The sequence below is a fragment of the Oncorhynchus kisutch genome, linkage group LG12, assembly GCF_002021735.2.
Source record: "Oncorhynchus kisutch isolate 150728-3 linkage group LG12, Okis_V2, whole genome shotgun sequence".
Classification (NCBI taxonomy): Eukaryota; Metazoa; Chordata; class Actinopteri; order Salmoniformes; family Salmonidae; genus Oncorhynchus; species Oncorhynchus kisutch.
Window position 1 is genome coordinate 9,775,191 of NC_034185.2, and position 16,504 is coordinate 9,791,694.

Consider the following 16,504-nt stretch of genomic DNA (forward strand, 5'->3'; position numbering starts at 1 on the left):
TCCAGGGGGGTTCGGTACAGCTTCCTGCTCTTCCAGGGGGGTTCGGTACAGCTTCCTGCTCTTCCAGGGGGGTTCGGTACAGCTTCCTGCTCTTCCAGGGGGGTTCAGTACAGCTTCCTGCTCTTCCAGGGGGGTTCAGTACAGATTCCTGCTCTTCCAGGGGGGTTCGGTACAGCTTCCTGCTCTTCCAGGGGGGTTCGGTACAGCTTCCTGCTCTTCCAGGGGGGTTCGGTACAGCTTCCTGCTCTTCCAGGGGGGTTAGGTACAGCTTCCTGCTCTTCCAGGGGGGTTCGGTACAGCTTCCTGCTCTTCCAGGGGGGTTCGGTACAGCTTCCTGCTCTTCCAGGGGGGTTCGGTACATCTTCCTGCTCTTCCAGGGGGGTTCGGTACAGCTTCCTGCTCTTCCAGGGGGGTTCGGTACAGCTTCCTGCTCTTCCAGGGGGGTTAGGTACAGCTTTCTGCTCTTCCAAGGGGTTCGGTACAGCTTCCTGCTCTTCCAAGGGGTTAGGTACAGCTTCCTACTCTTCCAGGGGGTTCGGTACAGCTTCCTGCTCTTCCAGGGGGTTCGGTACAGCTTCCTGCTCTTCCAGGGGGGTTCGGTACAGCTTCCTGCTCTTCCAGGGGGTTCGGTACAGCTTCCTGCTCTTCCATGGGGTTCGGTACAGCTTCCTGCTCTTCCAGGGGGGTTCGGTACAGCTTTCCCCAGACCAGGAGACAGGCTTACATGTCACTCAGCCTTTTGGCTGAAAAACACCCAACGTTTCCCCGAATCCATTCTGAGGGAAGTAAAGAAAGGGAGTCAAAACCGTTAAGAGTTCACGGTTCCAACTATCATAAGTGGGGCAGGACCCAACCTTGCTCTGTTTTCCTTTGCTTTGTAGGAAAGAAAAGAATAGCATAAAATAATCCATTTTTGCCTTGTACTCTGCAGCTCTGTCATCACTGGGGTGGAACCTGACCTGGCCAACAGGGATGAGGGACTGGAGCCTGACCTGGCCAACAGGGATGAGGGACTGGAGAGCCTGACCTGGCCAACAGGGATGAGGGACTGGAGCCTGACCTGGCCAACAGGGATGAGGGACTGGAGCCTGACCTGGCTCAACAGGGATGAGGTACTGGAGCCTGACCTGGGGAAGCAGGCTGTGGCTCGGGGCATAGACCACAGCCAGGTTACTAGTCATCTGTTCTCAGCACACCTGAGAAAAGGAAAGAAAGGCAGAGAGGAAACAATTACATGACCTTTGCAGGAACTGTACAGTACAGCAAGACATTTTGGATCAAAGCATCTGCTAAATTTATACGCATCTCAATCTGGGAAATGCATTTAAATATATTTCACAGCACAGAACATCAGTTCCAAAATAGAATGGTAACTTAGCTCCCAGTATGTAAGTATACTACAGCCTCTTCAAAGATGTCAGGGCCTTAATGGCACAGGCACTGCTCTAAACACATTACCTGCGGGAGACCTTTGAGAGGAAATGGAAAAAGTGTGAGGAAGGCACAGTTCTTGTCAGGCAGTAGGCAGGACAGCAGCTGGGAGGCCCGAGGTCCTCTACTCCACAGTGAGCAGTAACTGGGCCTTTAGCAGGGCAGAGTGGATGTCTAGGAGGGTGTGTGTGTGTGTGTGGGGGGGGGGGGGGGGTTATGGAAGCTCCAGACAGAACAGCTTCAGTAGGCTGGCCACATCACAAGGGAGAGCTGTGGATAGGCAGGCTTCCCAGTGGTCCAGCTTAGCCTGTGAAATAGATGTAGCAGACAACACAGGCTTGAGTTGGTCCGTGGATCAACCACCATGACTCAGTTCCATTACACAAGAGTCATTGAATGAATGAGTCTTCTGTATGGGAGCGTTTTGTTAAGAGAATTTCTCTACACCCGCAATAACATCTGCTAAATGTGTATGTGACCAATAAAATGTCATTTGACTTGGAGCCCTGACGCTCGGTTTGAACATCACCAATTATTGCTTTCCGTACGGTTGTGGAATCATAAGGACCTTCTCTTTCATTTAAGTGTGAAATAAATACCACTTCGTAGGGTTACTGTTTCCACACGGCCATATCGCCATGTTACACAGCACGTTTACGGAAGAGGGACCGCCTGTGTTAATTTGCTATCTAGCATGCTCCCCACACCTGGGTATAATGGAAGAAGGCTGCCCGGAAACATGGTGTCACTGAAAAATACTGTTTCCTGCAACTGGGATAGCCAGTGAAAAAAAAAAACATGTAAAATAGACATTATTATACACTTTTATTTTTTTACTGTGATATGAAAGGGCTTTATTTCTAGAATTGTATTGCAATTGAGAAACGAGTCCCATTTAGATGCAATATTTGGCTGTTTAAGGCTGCCAGAGCCAGTCTACCTCTGAAAATAACATGAGGTCCTTGGACCTTAAGGAGTAACGGACTCTGTAAGAGCACATCTTGGGCTACCATGACCCATGCATTTAACACCACCTATGGTTAACTCACACCACTTGCGATCCTCAGACGAACAACAGAGCCTGATTTTTCTGAACAGGCCATCAGTACCAGCATGTTGCAGTTGTTCACAAGAATCCACATTGAAAGGGATATGAATCATTTGTCACTTACTTTAAAAAAAAACATATATTGGAGGTCTATTGAAATAGTTACTTAAATTGTAACCTGTGTGTTCTTACCAGGATAGCAGCCCATACTCAGCTATGTAACGTAAACTCACCCCATTCCGTACAAATGTGCGTAACCGAGACATTCAAACGAGGCTACAAAACTAATGGGACTGTAGCGACTGTGTAGCCTTCAAAATCGGAGTGTGAATTAGGTTTCTATTCAAGCGTTGATCGACTTGGTAATGGCTCTATAGTATTGGAGAAAAGTTGAAAAAACGGACCCTCCGTTACATCTAGACGTGTCATGTCATAACGGACAGCACACATAAAGCTACTATTTCTGTCTTACAATCTCTCTCCACCAGCTGTAGCACTTCTCTCATCCTTTAGAAACAAGAAATGGACAGTGACGGGGGTAAGGGGGGGATACGTAGTCATTTTTTTGCGTCATCACTGCATGCGATCATCATTCTCAAAGCCGCTGTTTACATCTAAGATCACTTTAGCACCGCCCTAAAAACCCGATTCAAATTCGACACAAACCTTCAAGTAGGTATGTAATGACACCTTGTATAAACTCTTTATAGTGTTTTATTTACATTTTAGAGACGATAAGGTGATAAGTTAGACAGATCGAGTGAAAAAAAGCAATTTTCACACACAAAATATCTCCTTATCACTATCACGCATTAGTTTCGCTTCCCCACCCGCCTTTTTTAAAAAGAACCGACGGGGCTCATTGCCTGCTTGAATTATGCAGAAACGGGCAGCGTTTAGTTCATGTAATAGATTCTGTTGGAAAGGGGAGAAATTGTGCTTTACAATGGTATTGACATTACAGTTGATCTGGAAGTATTACGCTTTTGGGGCGCTAAAATAAGGGCAATTGTACGGACCAAGGCGATGTATGAGTTTACGTTAGCACTGTGGCAAACTCTCCAGCCGCACTCTAAACACCCGTGTTTCACCAGTAACTCCTCTCGCTTTCTTCCGACAGTTTTTCAGCTTTTATCCCATGAACCACACGAAGACGTTGCAAAACATAGGCATAGTGAAGTGGTTTGGCTCTATCTGAAATCTTAACATTTCTGTAACTTTTTTTGCAGGTGGAAACGAAGCAATCTTCCTAAATGTCATTGACCAGTAACTGCCAGGCATACTATTTTAACACGATTGCTGCCGATTCTGAAAAGTCGCTAGTTGTTCTTGCTATTTAATTATTGTCATCAGAATCACCTGTGGCACTTTGAAAACACACCATTCAATTAAGCGCCTCTCTGGCAGATGTAATACATTCATCCGACTGAGGGTGGCGTTGTAGTATCATATTAAAAAATGTAGTTCCGTCAAATACAAGTCAAACTAGGCCTATTTTCCCAGAAGCATTATAAGGCGAAGTTAATCTTAGAACCAATTTATCCTTAAGATGTTTTTGGGGGAAACTGGCCCCCGACTATTATTTCAGATGAGGTAAACTGGCTAAATGAAGGGTACTGCTTGTCAGAGGATTGATGAAAAGGGCAAGGATGTTCTGGGATGCAGAAGGTTGTGGTCTAACTTTCAGGAATGGGTCATGGTGGGTTTCTTTTCTAGGGTTGGAATCGTTGAAATCCATGGGCACACTGTTACTGTCATCTTGTTTCTGTAGCAATGCTTATGATTCCTCGTGTGGTTGATTATTTACAACAGTTCATTTTACTTAGGCTGTGTTTACAAAGGCAGCCCAATTGTTGTCGAAAGTGCTGATCTGATTGGTCAAAAGACCAATGGGGGATGGGGGGGGGCGTAGTCTGAGTAGGTGGGCCTGTGTAAACGCAGCCTCACATGCTGACCAGACCGGACACGTCGCGTGCGCGAGCGTCGCAAAATAAATGTAGAAATCCATGTTATTCAATTATTACACCCACACTGCTTGCGAGCGCCAACGAGCGTCCTCGACTCCAAGGGCTAAAATAGAACTCATTCCTATTTATGACGCAGAACGCGCTGAAAGTCATCTCCTCATTGGTTTATAGAAGCAGGGACCCATGTGCCATCTCCTCATTGGTTATACCCACGTGGGTGATTGAAAGACAAACTTTGTTGCCGGTTGTCATGGTAATACAATGAAAGTTTAGATGCTATCACCATAAGTTCAAAGATGAAAAAGCCTGGGAGGAGAGATGACTAGAAACGATTCAGTTGGCCGTTTTATGTGTGGATTAATTGTAGAGAGTAGAGGACCTTGTGCATTTCAGGTAAAATAACTCAATGTTTATATCCCAGGACAAATTAGCTAGCAACAGCAAGCTAGCTAAATAGGACAAGTTAACGTTAGCTAACTGGAAATTTACAAGTTCAAATCCCCGAGCTGACAAGGTACAAATCTGTCGTTCTGCCCCTGAACAGGCAGTTAACCCACTGTTCCTAGGCCGTCATGGAAAATAAGAATTTGTTCTTAACTGACTTGCCTAGTTAAATAAAGGTAAAAAAAAAAAAGTTAACTAGCTAAATTGCCATACATGTTTAATGCTTTTCGACCTGTCCCCAAATTAATGTCATTGGTTCAGAGTTTGTTTTGATATTTTAACCTGTGTGTCGTGATCGCTTTTGGGGTGTGGGGGGGGCAAAATAAATAAATAAATTTATGCGCGAAAGCGCTTGACCGCAGCTTGTTTGGGTTCCGTGGCAGGGCCCAGATAGTCTAATTATAATGAAGATTAGACACTATTTTACGTATTCTGAATGTGTTCCCTCACACCGAACAGACATCCAACAACAAAGTAACTTAATGCTTATTGTTACAAGCAACTATTTTATTACAACAGAACATGTATATACAGTAAACGGTACAAAGGCAGACAACAGAAGGAGGGTGAATGTGTATGGAGGAGGTGTGGGTAGATGGGATGTTTTAGAAGCACTTCCTGTGGACGATGGAAGGACCGGCCTCGTCGTACTCCTGCTTACTGATCCACATCTGCTGGAAGGTGGAGAGAGAGGCCAGGATGGAGCCGCCGATCCACACAGAGTACTTACGCTCGGGGGGAGCGATGATCTAGAGGAGGTGGAGAGGAGAGGAGAGATGTGGAGGGTTGGTTAAGATCTCAGAGGCTAAGGTCCTTTGCTGCTCAGTGCACAAGTGTTGCTGATTTAAATCAAAGCTGTGGATATACAGAGTTAGCCATTCTAGTCAAAATGCAATTTAGCATGTTATTGTAGTGAAGTGTATGGAGAGGGTTGGTTAAGAACTCTTATGTACTCTAGCACAGTGGACAGACAGTGTTGCTGATTGGAACCAGCGTTGTGTGTGTACAGTATTAGGCAAACATGGTTTGTTATTTAAAGTAAAGGATAGTTGGCTGAACATGGAGGATAGTGGGGCAACTCCTGTAAACCTACAGCATATCAACAGCTCTGACACTGTTGGAAATAGTCAATGTTCCAATGTCCATACCACATAGAATACACGCCCAAGACATGGTTTCATTCAGTAGTACACTAGTGTAAACATCAGGGTTGGGGTCAATTCCATTTCAATTCAGAAAGTACACCAAATTCCAATATCAAATCCACATTTTCCTAAGTGAAAAGCATAGGAGAGAATTGAAATGGAATTGACTCCAACCCTGGTGGACATTGGAATTTAGTTCCTCCTGTGTGGAACAGAAATGTTGCCCCACCTTGATCTTCATTGTGCTGGGGGCCAGAGCGGTGATTTCCTTCTGCATACGGTCAGCAATACCAGGGTACATGGTGGTGCCGCCGGACAGGACGTTGTTGGCGTACAGGTCCTTACGGATGTCAATGTCACACTTCATGATGCTGTTGTAGGCGGTCTCATGGATACCAGCGGACTCCATACCTTAGCAGGTGAGATGAGAAGAGACACTTGGTGAGCAACGACACCTCCACAGACAAGATGTAGGTGACCTACATGAGTTAGACATGTAAGGAATAGATAAATTATGCTTACATTAAATTCCTGTGTGTGGAATCTAACAGTAACAGAATGGCAATGTCCATTGGACACTAGAGGACAGTGTTGTGACATGTATGGCAGGGAGGGCCTAGTGTCCATTGGACACTAGAGGACAGTGTTGTGACATGTATGGCAGGGAGGGCCTAGTGTCCATTGGACACTAGAGGACAGTGTTGTGACATGTATGGCAGGGAGGGCCTAGTGTCCATTGGACACTAGAGGACAGTGTTGTGACATGTATGGCAGGGAGGGCCTAGTGTCCATTGGACACTAGAGGACAGTGTTGTGACATGTATGGCAGGGAGGGCCTAGTGTCCATTGGACACTAGAGGACAGTGTTGTGACATGTATGGCAGGGAGGGCCTAGTGTCCATTGGACACTAGAGGACAGTGTTGTGACATGTATGGCAGGGAGGGCCTAGTGTCCATTGGACACTAGAGGACAGTGTTGTGACATGTATGGCAGGGAGGGCCTAGTGTCCATTGGACACTAGAGGACAGTGTTGTGACATGTATGGCAGGGAGGGCCTAGTGTCCATTGGACACTAGAGGACAGTGTTGTGACATGTATGGCAGGGAGGGCCTAGTGTCCATTGGACACTAGAGGACAGTGTTGTGACATGTATGGCAGGGAGGGCCTAGTGTCCATTGGACACTAGAGGACAGTGTTGTGACATGTATGGCAGGGAGGGCCTAGTGTCCATTGGACACTAGAGGACAGTGTTGTGACATGTATGGCAGGGAGGGCCTAGTGTCCATTGGACACTAGAGGACAGTGTTGTGACATGTATGGCAGGGAGGGCCTAGTGTCCATTGGACACTAGAGGACAGTGTTGTGACATGTATGGCAGGGAGGGCCTAGTGTCCATTGGACACTAGAGGACAGTGTTGTGACATGTATGGCAGGGAGGGCCTAGTGTCCATTGGACACTAGAGGACAGTGTTGTGACATGTATGGCAGGGAGGGCCTAGTGTCTTTGGTCTTTCCTGTTCCTTACTAATTAGACCTTAATTCATCAATCAAAACAAAGGGAGAAGTGAAACCCTGCAGACACGTCCCTCCGTGGAATGAGTTTGACACATGATGTATGGCAACAGAGTCAAATGTGAAGTAAGTGTGTGGAGAGATACATGGTAAGGTGAACATGGTCTACTGTAGAGGAACCAGAGAGACAGAGAGAGAGAATTTGAAAACAAATCCAAATTTGGGAAAACTCCCACAGTGTGCCATCACAGCAGCAAGATTTGTTGCCTGTTGCCACAAGAAAAGGGCAACCAGTGACGAACAAACAGCATTGTAAATACAACCTATATTTATGTTTATTTATTTTCCCCTTTTGTACTTGAACTATTTACACATCATTACAACACAGTATATATACATAATATGACATTTGAAATGTCTTTTATTTTGGAACTTTTGTATGTGTAATTTACTGTTTACTGTTAATTTCTTATTGTTTATTTCACTTTTGTTTTATCTATTTCACTTACTTTGGCCATGTAAACATATGTTTCCCATGCCAATAAAGCCCCTGAAAGTACATTGAATTGAATTGAATTGAATTGAGAGAGAGAGAGAGAGAGAGAGAGAGATACGTACCAATGAAGGAAGGCTGGAAGAGGGTCTCTGGGCAACGGAAACGCTCATTGCCGATGGTGATGACCTGACCGTCAGGCAGCTCGTAGCTCTTCTCCAGAGAGGAGGAGGAGGCAGCGGTGGCCATCTCATTCTCAAAGTCCAGGGCCACGTAGCAAAGCTTCTCCTTGATGTCACGCACGATCTCACGCTCGGCTGTAGTGGGGAGATTCAGAGTGTTGTTGAATCAAGCCCGACATTAAACGCTACATAGAGTCTCAAAGATGCTACATAGAGCCTCAAAGACGCTACATAGAGCCTCAAAGACGCTACATAGAGCCTCAAAGACGCTACATAGAGCCTCAAAGACGCTACATAGAGCCTCAAAGACTTCTGAAGGTAATTGATTGCACCAGATCTTATTTAGGGGCTTCATAGCAAAGGGGGTGAATGCATATGCACCACTTTTCCATATTTAATTTTTTAAAACAAGTCATTTTTTAATTTGGACTATTTTGTGTATGTCCATTACATGAAATCAATTTAAATTACAGTTTGTAATGCAACAAAATAGGAAAAACGCCAAGCGGGATGAATACTTTTGCAAGGCACTGTATACCACGGCTAAGGGCTGTTCTTACTCACGACGCAACGCGGACTGCCTGGATACAGCCCTTAGTTGTGGTACATTGGCCATATACCACAAACCCCTGAGGTGCATTATTGTTATTATAAACTAGTTACCAACATAATTAAGAGCTGTTAAAATAAATGTTTTGTCATGGTATACGGTCTGACATACCATGGCTGTCAGCCAATCAGCATTCAGTGCACGAACCACCCAGTTTATAATAAATAACAATCATAGATAGGCTTATCTTGATGTTGGTTGAATCCTAGTATACTAAATAACATATCATAGATAGTATAAGCCTATCTTACCAAGATCATGTTCTCTCAACTTGTCTCTGTATAATGTGAAACTAATCCTGTCTATAGAAATCTTGGTTCTTGGTGGCCATCTTACCGGTGGTCACGAAGGAGTAGCCACGCTCAGTCAGGATCTTCATCAGGTAGTCAGTGAGGTCTCGACCGGCCAGATCCAGACGCATGATGGCATGGGGCAAAGCATAACCCTCATAGATGGGGACATTGTGAGTCACACCATCACCAGAGTCCAGCACAATACCTGAGGAGAGGATGGATCATTAGCTGAGGAGGGAGGTGGACACAGACCTGCTTCTTTTCACGTATAGCTTGTGGTTGGATGTCTTGTGAGACTGCAGTGGATCACTACCATTAAAGTGGATCACTACCCTTAAAGTATCTATATCCTGGGCAACTCCAGTCTATTGGGGGCCTGATTGGTGTCACCGTTTTGCCCCAGTCCCAGCTAACACACCTGACACCAATAATTAACTAATCATGATCTTCAGTTTAGAATGCAATTAGTTTAAATCAGCTGTGTTTGTTACGGATGGGGGGAAAGTGTGACACCAATTAGGCCCCTGAGGACTGGAGTTGCCCAGACCTGGACTAAAGGATATTATGTGAGTAATGTCAACAGCACTTATTAATGTCAAACCATGTCCTCATAGGAGTAGAAAATATTGTGTCTGTAGCATTATACCAATTGTTTGTGTATATTGTATTGTATCTATTGTGGTATGGTATTTATTGTGTATATGGTATTGTGGTATGGTATCTATTGTGTACATGGTATTGTGGTATGGTATTTATTGTGTATATGGTATTGTGGTATGGTATTTATTGTGTATATGGTATTGTGGTATGGTATTTATTGTGTATATGGTATTGTGGTATGGTATTTATTGTGTATATGGTATTGTGGTATGGTATCTATTGTGTATATGTTATTGTGGTATGGTATCTATTGTATATATGGTATTGTGGTATGGTATCTATTGTGTATATGGTATTGTGGTTTTTATTGTGTATATGGTATTGTGGTATCTATTGTGTATATGGTATTGTGGTATTTATTGTGTATATGGTATTGTGGTATGGTATTTATTGTGTATATGGTATTGTGGTATTTATTCTGTATATGGTATTGTGGTATGGTATCTATTGTGTATATGGTATTGTGGTATTTATTCTGTATATGGTATTGTATCTATTGTGTATATGGTATTGTGGTATGGTATCTATTGTGAATATGGTATTGTGGTATGGTATTTATTGTGTATATGGTATTGTGGTATGGTATTTATTGTGTATATGGTATTGTGGTATGGTATTTATTGTGTATATGGTATTGTGGTATGGTATTTATTGTGTATATGGTATTGTGGTATGGTATCTATTGTGTATATGGTATTGTGGTATGGTATCTATTGTGTATATGGTATTGTGGTATGCAATGTGATAGCCGGAAGTCCTGTGGAAACTCACCGGTGGTGCGACCGGAGGCGTAGAGGGACAACACGGCCTGGATGGCCACGTACATGGCGGGGACGTTGAAGGTCTCAAACATGATCTGGGTCATCTTCTCCCTGTTGGCCTTGGGGTTGAGGGGGGCCTCAGTGAGCAGGGTGGGGTGCTCCTCAGGGGCCACGCGCAGCTCGTTGTAGAAGGTGTGGTGCCAGATCTGATGGAGGAAGGAGGAGAGAGATGGTCAGAGAAGTTCTACGAGAACAGAACGCAGTGTGAGATAGAGAACGATTTAGCTGTGCCGTTGAAGTCACGTTGTTTTGCATAATGTAACCATGACATATTAATGAAGGATGTGTTATGTTTCATAAGGCTATTTGCATCATATTGGATAGTTTCCCAAGTGTCATTAGCGTCTTGTCTCTAAGTATATGTGTATCTTGAGACATTAAGTTCTGCTTTTATCATCTTACAAAATCATTCACAAGTGTCTAATATCTCTAGTAGTGTCTCTGGGTCCCACCTTCTCCATGTCGTCCCAGTTGGTGATGATGCCGTGCTCGATGGGGTACTTCAGAGTCAGGATACCTCTCTTGCTCTGAGCCTCGTCTCCCACATAGCTGTCCTTCTGTCCCATACCCACCATCACGCCCTGTATAGAGATCAAACACGGGTCAGGAGAGTTCGCCGTACGCACGACACATTAATTAAATTTTACGCAAACTTTTACGCATGGCTGACGTGAGTCTCATTGCCAACTCAACGCTACAAACGTAAACTACACTACATTATCTGTATATAGCCTATTATCTTTAACGTCATGACATAAGTAAACAAACAAATCAGTTAGTAACGGCCAACGGCTATCCGTTTTTTCCTCTTAAGTGGCATACCTGGTGACGGGGACGTCCAACGATGGATGGGAACACAGCGCGGGGAGCATCATCACCGGCGAACCCAGCCTTGACCAGGCCAGAGCCGTTGTCGCACACGAGGGCGGTAGTCTCCTCGTCGTCACACATGATCGGTCTTGTTTCAGATGGCCTTCTGTTAGAAGGAGAGACACGGTGGTAAGAGCTCTGTCTGAGCACATTAACACACATTTTTTATATATACACAAAACACCATGTACATTAGCTTATCACTGGACTTGAGGCTGCCAATGCAACAGTTACATTTACAACTATTGGGTAGTGATCCACTTTAAGGGTAGTGATCCACTTTAAGGGTAGTGATCCACTTTAAGGGTAGTGATCCACTTTAAGGGTAGTGATCCACTAAGGGTAGTGATCCACTTTAAGGGTAGTGATCCACTTTAAGGGTAGTGTTCCACTTTAAGGGTAGTGTTCCACTTTAAGGGTAGTGATCCACTTTAAGGGTAGTGTTCCACTTTAAGGGTAGTGATCCACTTTAAGGGTAGTGATCCACTAAGGGTAGTGATCCACTTTAAGGGTAGTGATCCACTTTAAGGGTAGTGATCCACTTTAAGGGTAGTGGTCCACTGCAGTCTCACAAGACATCCAACCACAAGCTATACGTGAAAAGAAGCAGGTCTGTGTCTACCTCCATCCTCAGCTGATGATCCATCCTCTCCTCAGTTATTGTGCTGAAGGCCAGTTTTATTGCTTCTTTGATCAGAATGACAGTTTTCAGCTGTGCTAACATAATTGCAAAAGGGTTTTCTAATGATCAATTCGCCTTTTAAAATGATAAACTTGTATTAGGTAACACAATGTGCCATTGGAAGACAGGAGTGATGGTTGCTGATAATGGGCCTCTGTACGCCTATGCAGATATTCCTTTTACTGAGGAGTGGCTTTTGTCTGGCGACTCAACCATAAAGGTCTGATTGGTGTAGTGCTACAGAGATGGTTGTCCTTCTGGAAGGTTCTCCCATCTCCACAGAGGAACTCTAGAGCTCTGTCAGAGTGACCATCGGGTTCTTGGTCACTTCCCTGACCAAGGCCCTTCTCCCCCGATTGCTCAGTTTGGCCGGGCGACCAGCTATAGGAAGGGTCTTGGTGGTTCCAAACTTCTTCCATTTAAGAATCATGGCCACTGTGTTGTTGGGGACCTTCAATGCTGCAGAAGTGTTTTCGTACCCTTCCCCAGATCTGTGCCTCCACACAATCCTCTCGGCGCTCTACGGACAATTCCTTTGACCTCATGGCTTGGTTTTTGCTCTGACATGCACTGTCAAGTGTGGGACCTTATATAGACAGGTGTGTGCCTTTCCAAATCATGTCCAATCAATTGAATTTACCACAGATGGACTGCAATCAAGATGTAGAAACATCTCAAGGATGATCAATGGAAACAGGATGCACCTGAGCTCAAATTCGAGTCTCATAGCAAAGGGTCTGAATACTTATGTAAATAAGGTATTACATTTTTTTTTATACATTTGCAAAAATGTGTTTTCGCTTTTTCATTCTGGTGTATTGTGTGTGTAGATTGCTGGGGAAAAAAAGATATTGAATCAGTTTTAAAATAAGACTGTAACGTAAAGCATAATGTGGAGAAAGTCAAGGGGTCTGAAAACTTTCCGAAGGCACCGTACACTACATTTAGGATTCAGTTACGTTATTAAAGACATCCTCCAAGGAGGTGACTGGTGAATTAATATGTTATCATTATTGTCTAATATAATGCCTAATGCCATGATATTTATTTTTATTTTTATGTTGTCAGTGTTTTAATAGTGCAAATAAATTCAAATGTTCCTAGAAATAACTTTTCAAAAGTGTTATTGAAATAACCTAGTACTCTTACTGACCACTGATAACCTAATCTTCTCCCTCTTTGTCAGAGCTGCCCTGTAAAGCCAAACAGGGACATAGTAGAGCCCCCCCACACACACACTACTGTCTCTATTCTTAACCATGGCCCTTGTCATTCCAAACAACGGCCACATGGAACACTACCTCCTCCCCCATCTCCTCATCCTCCTCAATCCTCCCCTATCTCTAACAGAGCCTTGTCACAGCTGAAGTAACTTGTCTGTTGACAATTAACAGTGGTGGCCAAGTAACTGTCGGCACAATAGTACCTCCTGTATGCTTTGTAGGGGAGCTGGAGAGCATATGTTACTGTCCCCCTAATCCTCCACCCAACCTCCTCTTAATCTATCCCTCCATACTCCTGTTACTGTCCAGCTATCCCTCCCTGCTTCTCTTAATCTATCCCTCCATACTCCTGTTACTGTCCAGCTATCCCTCCCTGCTTCCCTCTATCTATCCCTCCATACTCCTGTTACTGTCCAGCTATCCCTCCCTGCTTCCCTCTATCTATCCCTCCATACTCCTGTTACTGTCCAGCTATCCCTCTATCTATCCCTCCATACTCCTGTTACTGTCCAGCTATCCCTCCCTGCTTCCCTCTATCTATCCCTCCATACTCCTGTTACTGTCCAGCTATCCCTCTATCTATCCCTCCATACTCCTGTTACTGTCCAGCTATCCCTCCCTGCTTCCCTCTATCTATCCCTTTTACTGTCCCTCTCCATCCCTCTCTTCAGCCAGGCTTGGCCTGGCAGCTCTCTTCAGAGCTTGTATTTCTGTCCCTCCATTCCTCAATCCATTATCCTCTTTCTGTATCTTTCCATCGCTTTATCCCTCCATGCCAACCGGTCAGCCAACCAACCAACCAGCCAGCCAGCCAACCAGCCAACCAGCCAACCAGCCAGCCAACCAGCCAACCAGCCAACCAACCAACCAGCCAGCCAGCCAGCCAACCAGCCAGCCAGCCAACCAGCCAACCAGCCAGCCAACCAGCCAACCAACCAACCAGCCAGCCAGCCAGCCAACCAGCCAACCAACCAGCCAACCAGCCAGCCAACCAGCCAACCAGCCAACCAACCAGCCAGCCAGCCAACCAGCCAGCCAGCCAACCAGCCAGCCAACCAGCCAGCCAACCAGCCAGCCAACCAGCCAGCCAGCCAACCAGCCAGCCAACCAGCCAACCAACCAGCCAGCCAACCAGCCAACCAGCCAGCCAACCGGTCAGCCAGCCAACCGGTCAGCCAGCCAGCCAACCAGCCAGCCAGCCAACCGGTCAGCCAACCGGTCAGCCAGCCAGCCAGCCAACCGGTCAGCCAGCCAGCCAACCAGCCAGCCAGCCAGCCAACCGGTCAGCCAACCAGCCAGCCAACCGGTCAGCCAACCAACCAGCCAACCAGCCAACCAGCCAGCCAACCAGCCAACCAGCCAGCCAACCAGCCAACCAGCCAACCAGCCAGCCAACCAGCCAGCCAACCAGCCAACCAGCCAGCCAGCCAACCAGCCAGCCAACCAGCCAGCCAACCGGTCAGCCAACCAACCAGCCACCCAGCCAGCCACCCAAAAGGTCTGCCAAAACTGGCATGACACCTCTCTTCATTAGTAGACCTGTCCAGTGGTCAGAAGTCGGGACGCCTGGCGCTCCACAGCGGGCGATCTGTTCCTCTGTCTGACCCCCTGGTCAATCCACCAGATCACTGATCACCAGATCACGTGTTCACACGTGTTGCCACCAGCACGGCCTGTCAATCAATGACAACAAGCCTGGCTGCTACAGACTGCTGAACTACATGTACTGTCTTCCTGTCTCCCCATTCAGCTCCTTTCAGATCTCTTTCTTTCTCCACCCTTTATTCCTTCTCTCCACAACCTCAAAACATCGTTCTCTCACCAGCCAATTAGAAGTAGACAGACATCCGTTGTAGGCATTAACTCTACATGTGGTGATGCGCTGTCTCTTTCAACCGCAGCATCAGCTCCCGGCAGTTAAACCAAACATCCTTCTTCCCTTTCCAAAGCCACAACAACACAGCGGCACCATGCTTCCCAAGAGTAGCTCACAAAAGTGTGAATCCTTCCTAACACCACCAAGTCATGTAGTCCTCCTCCTCTCCCCTCTCTCTGTCGTCTGTCTGAAGTAGTCGTAGACCAGTAGATAAACAGTGTTATAGACAGTACTGAGTCCAGTAGAGAAACAGTGTTATAGACAGTACTGAGTCCACTAGAGAAACAGTGTTATAGACAGTACTGAGGCCAAGAGAGAAACAGTGCTACAGGGCAGTAGTGGAACATGAACAAAGCAAAAGAAGACACTCACCAAGTTGTACGCCAAGACTGGAGTTTCCACTGGGACAAAGGATGAGGGTGAAAGGTGTCCCTTAAATATCCCCCCTTTGTCCCGGGGCCGGTGGCCAGGGGCCTGGGGCCGGTGGGCGGGGGTCTGGGGCCCGGGCGGGGGCCTGTGGGCGGGACCAGGAGTTCACAGAAGCCCAAATAAGAGCTGCTAGATAACGGTTCACTAGAAAGTATATCCTGTGTCACTCAGGGCCTTCTTTGTGATGGGACGCCATCTAAAACGGAGTGTTGTTACCTAGGAGACGGAGGGATCTAGTCCCGCCCCTGACTGGCTGGCTGGTACAAAAATAAGAATTGGTTGGCAGAGTGAACTGAAAGGGATTATTTCTAGATGTTTTCCATTACAGTGTTACAGTTGATTATAGTTGTGTCATGATGAAGTAGGTGTTAACAGACTGACTTTTGAAGACCTGTGATTAGCTCAGACCGTATTCGTGACCGTATTCAGATACATTAAAACTGTAGAGGAATTTCTGGCCCTTCCTATTGGAGGAGCGAAAATAATTTACTGCTGTATCAGATTTGACCCTGTTTGTTATTGTGTTATAAAGGAGAGAAAATGAAGTGAAAAGAATGGAGGACACACAATTAATCTCCATGTTTTACATAATTTGCATATTCATTTGCATATCGACAATGATTATAAATGACTAAAGCATACATTGAGAGTCTTCTTTTTATTTTGTATATGAATGTATGTCTCAAATAGCCTACAAGTGTTGTCACTGAATGTAACAGAAGCTTGTGTATCTGTCAGGTCTGTTATCATGTTGATGAATGGATGATTTATTTACCCTCTCCTACACCTTTTGGCTGATAACAGACAACCAATAGAT

At 45.5% G+C, this 16,504-nt stretch overlaps 1 protein-coding gene across 1 annotated transcript; it reads right to left on the bottom strand.

The window, feature by feature from the left end:
• Positions 1 to 5,365: 5,365 nt before the first annotated feature.
• LOC109900499 (actin, alpha cardiac-like) lies at positions 5,366 to 15,742 on the bottom strand. The gene is made up of 8 exons (XM_031836827.1): positions 15,631 to 15,742; positions 11,430 to 11,583; positions 11,060 to 11,188; positions 10,558 to 10,753; positions 9,170 to 9,331; positions 8,167 to 8,358; positions 6,265 to 6,446; positions 5,366 to 5,639 (listed from the first exon to the last, which is right to left on the bottom strand). Exons 2-8 carry the CDS (start codon positions 11,556 to 11,558, stop codon positions 5,496 to 5,498), a joined length of 1,134 nt encoding a protein of 377 aa, XP_031692687.1. The 5' UTR covers positions 11,559 to 11,583; positions 15,631 to 15,742; the 3' UTR covers positions 5,366 to 5,495.
• Positions 15,743 to 16,504: the final 762 nt, after the last annotated feature.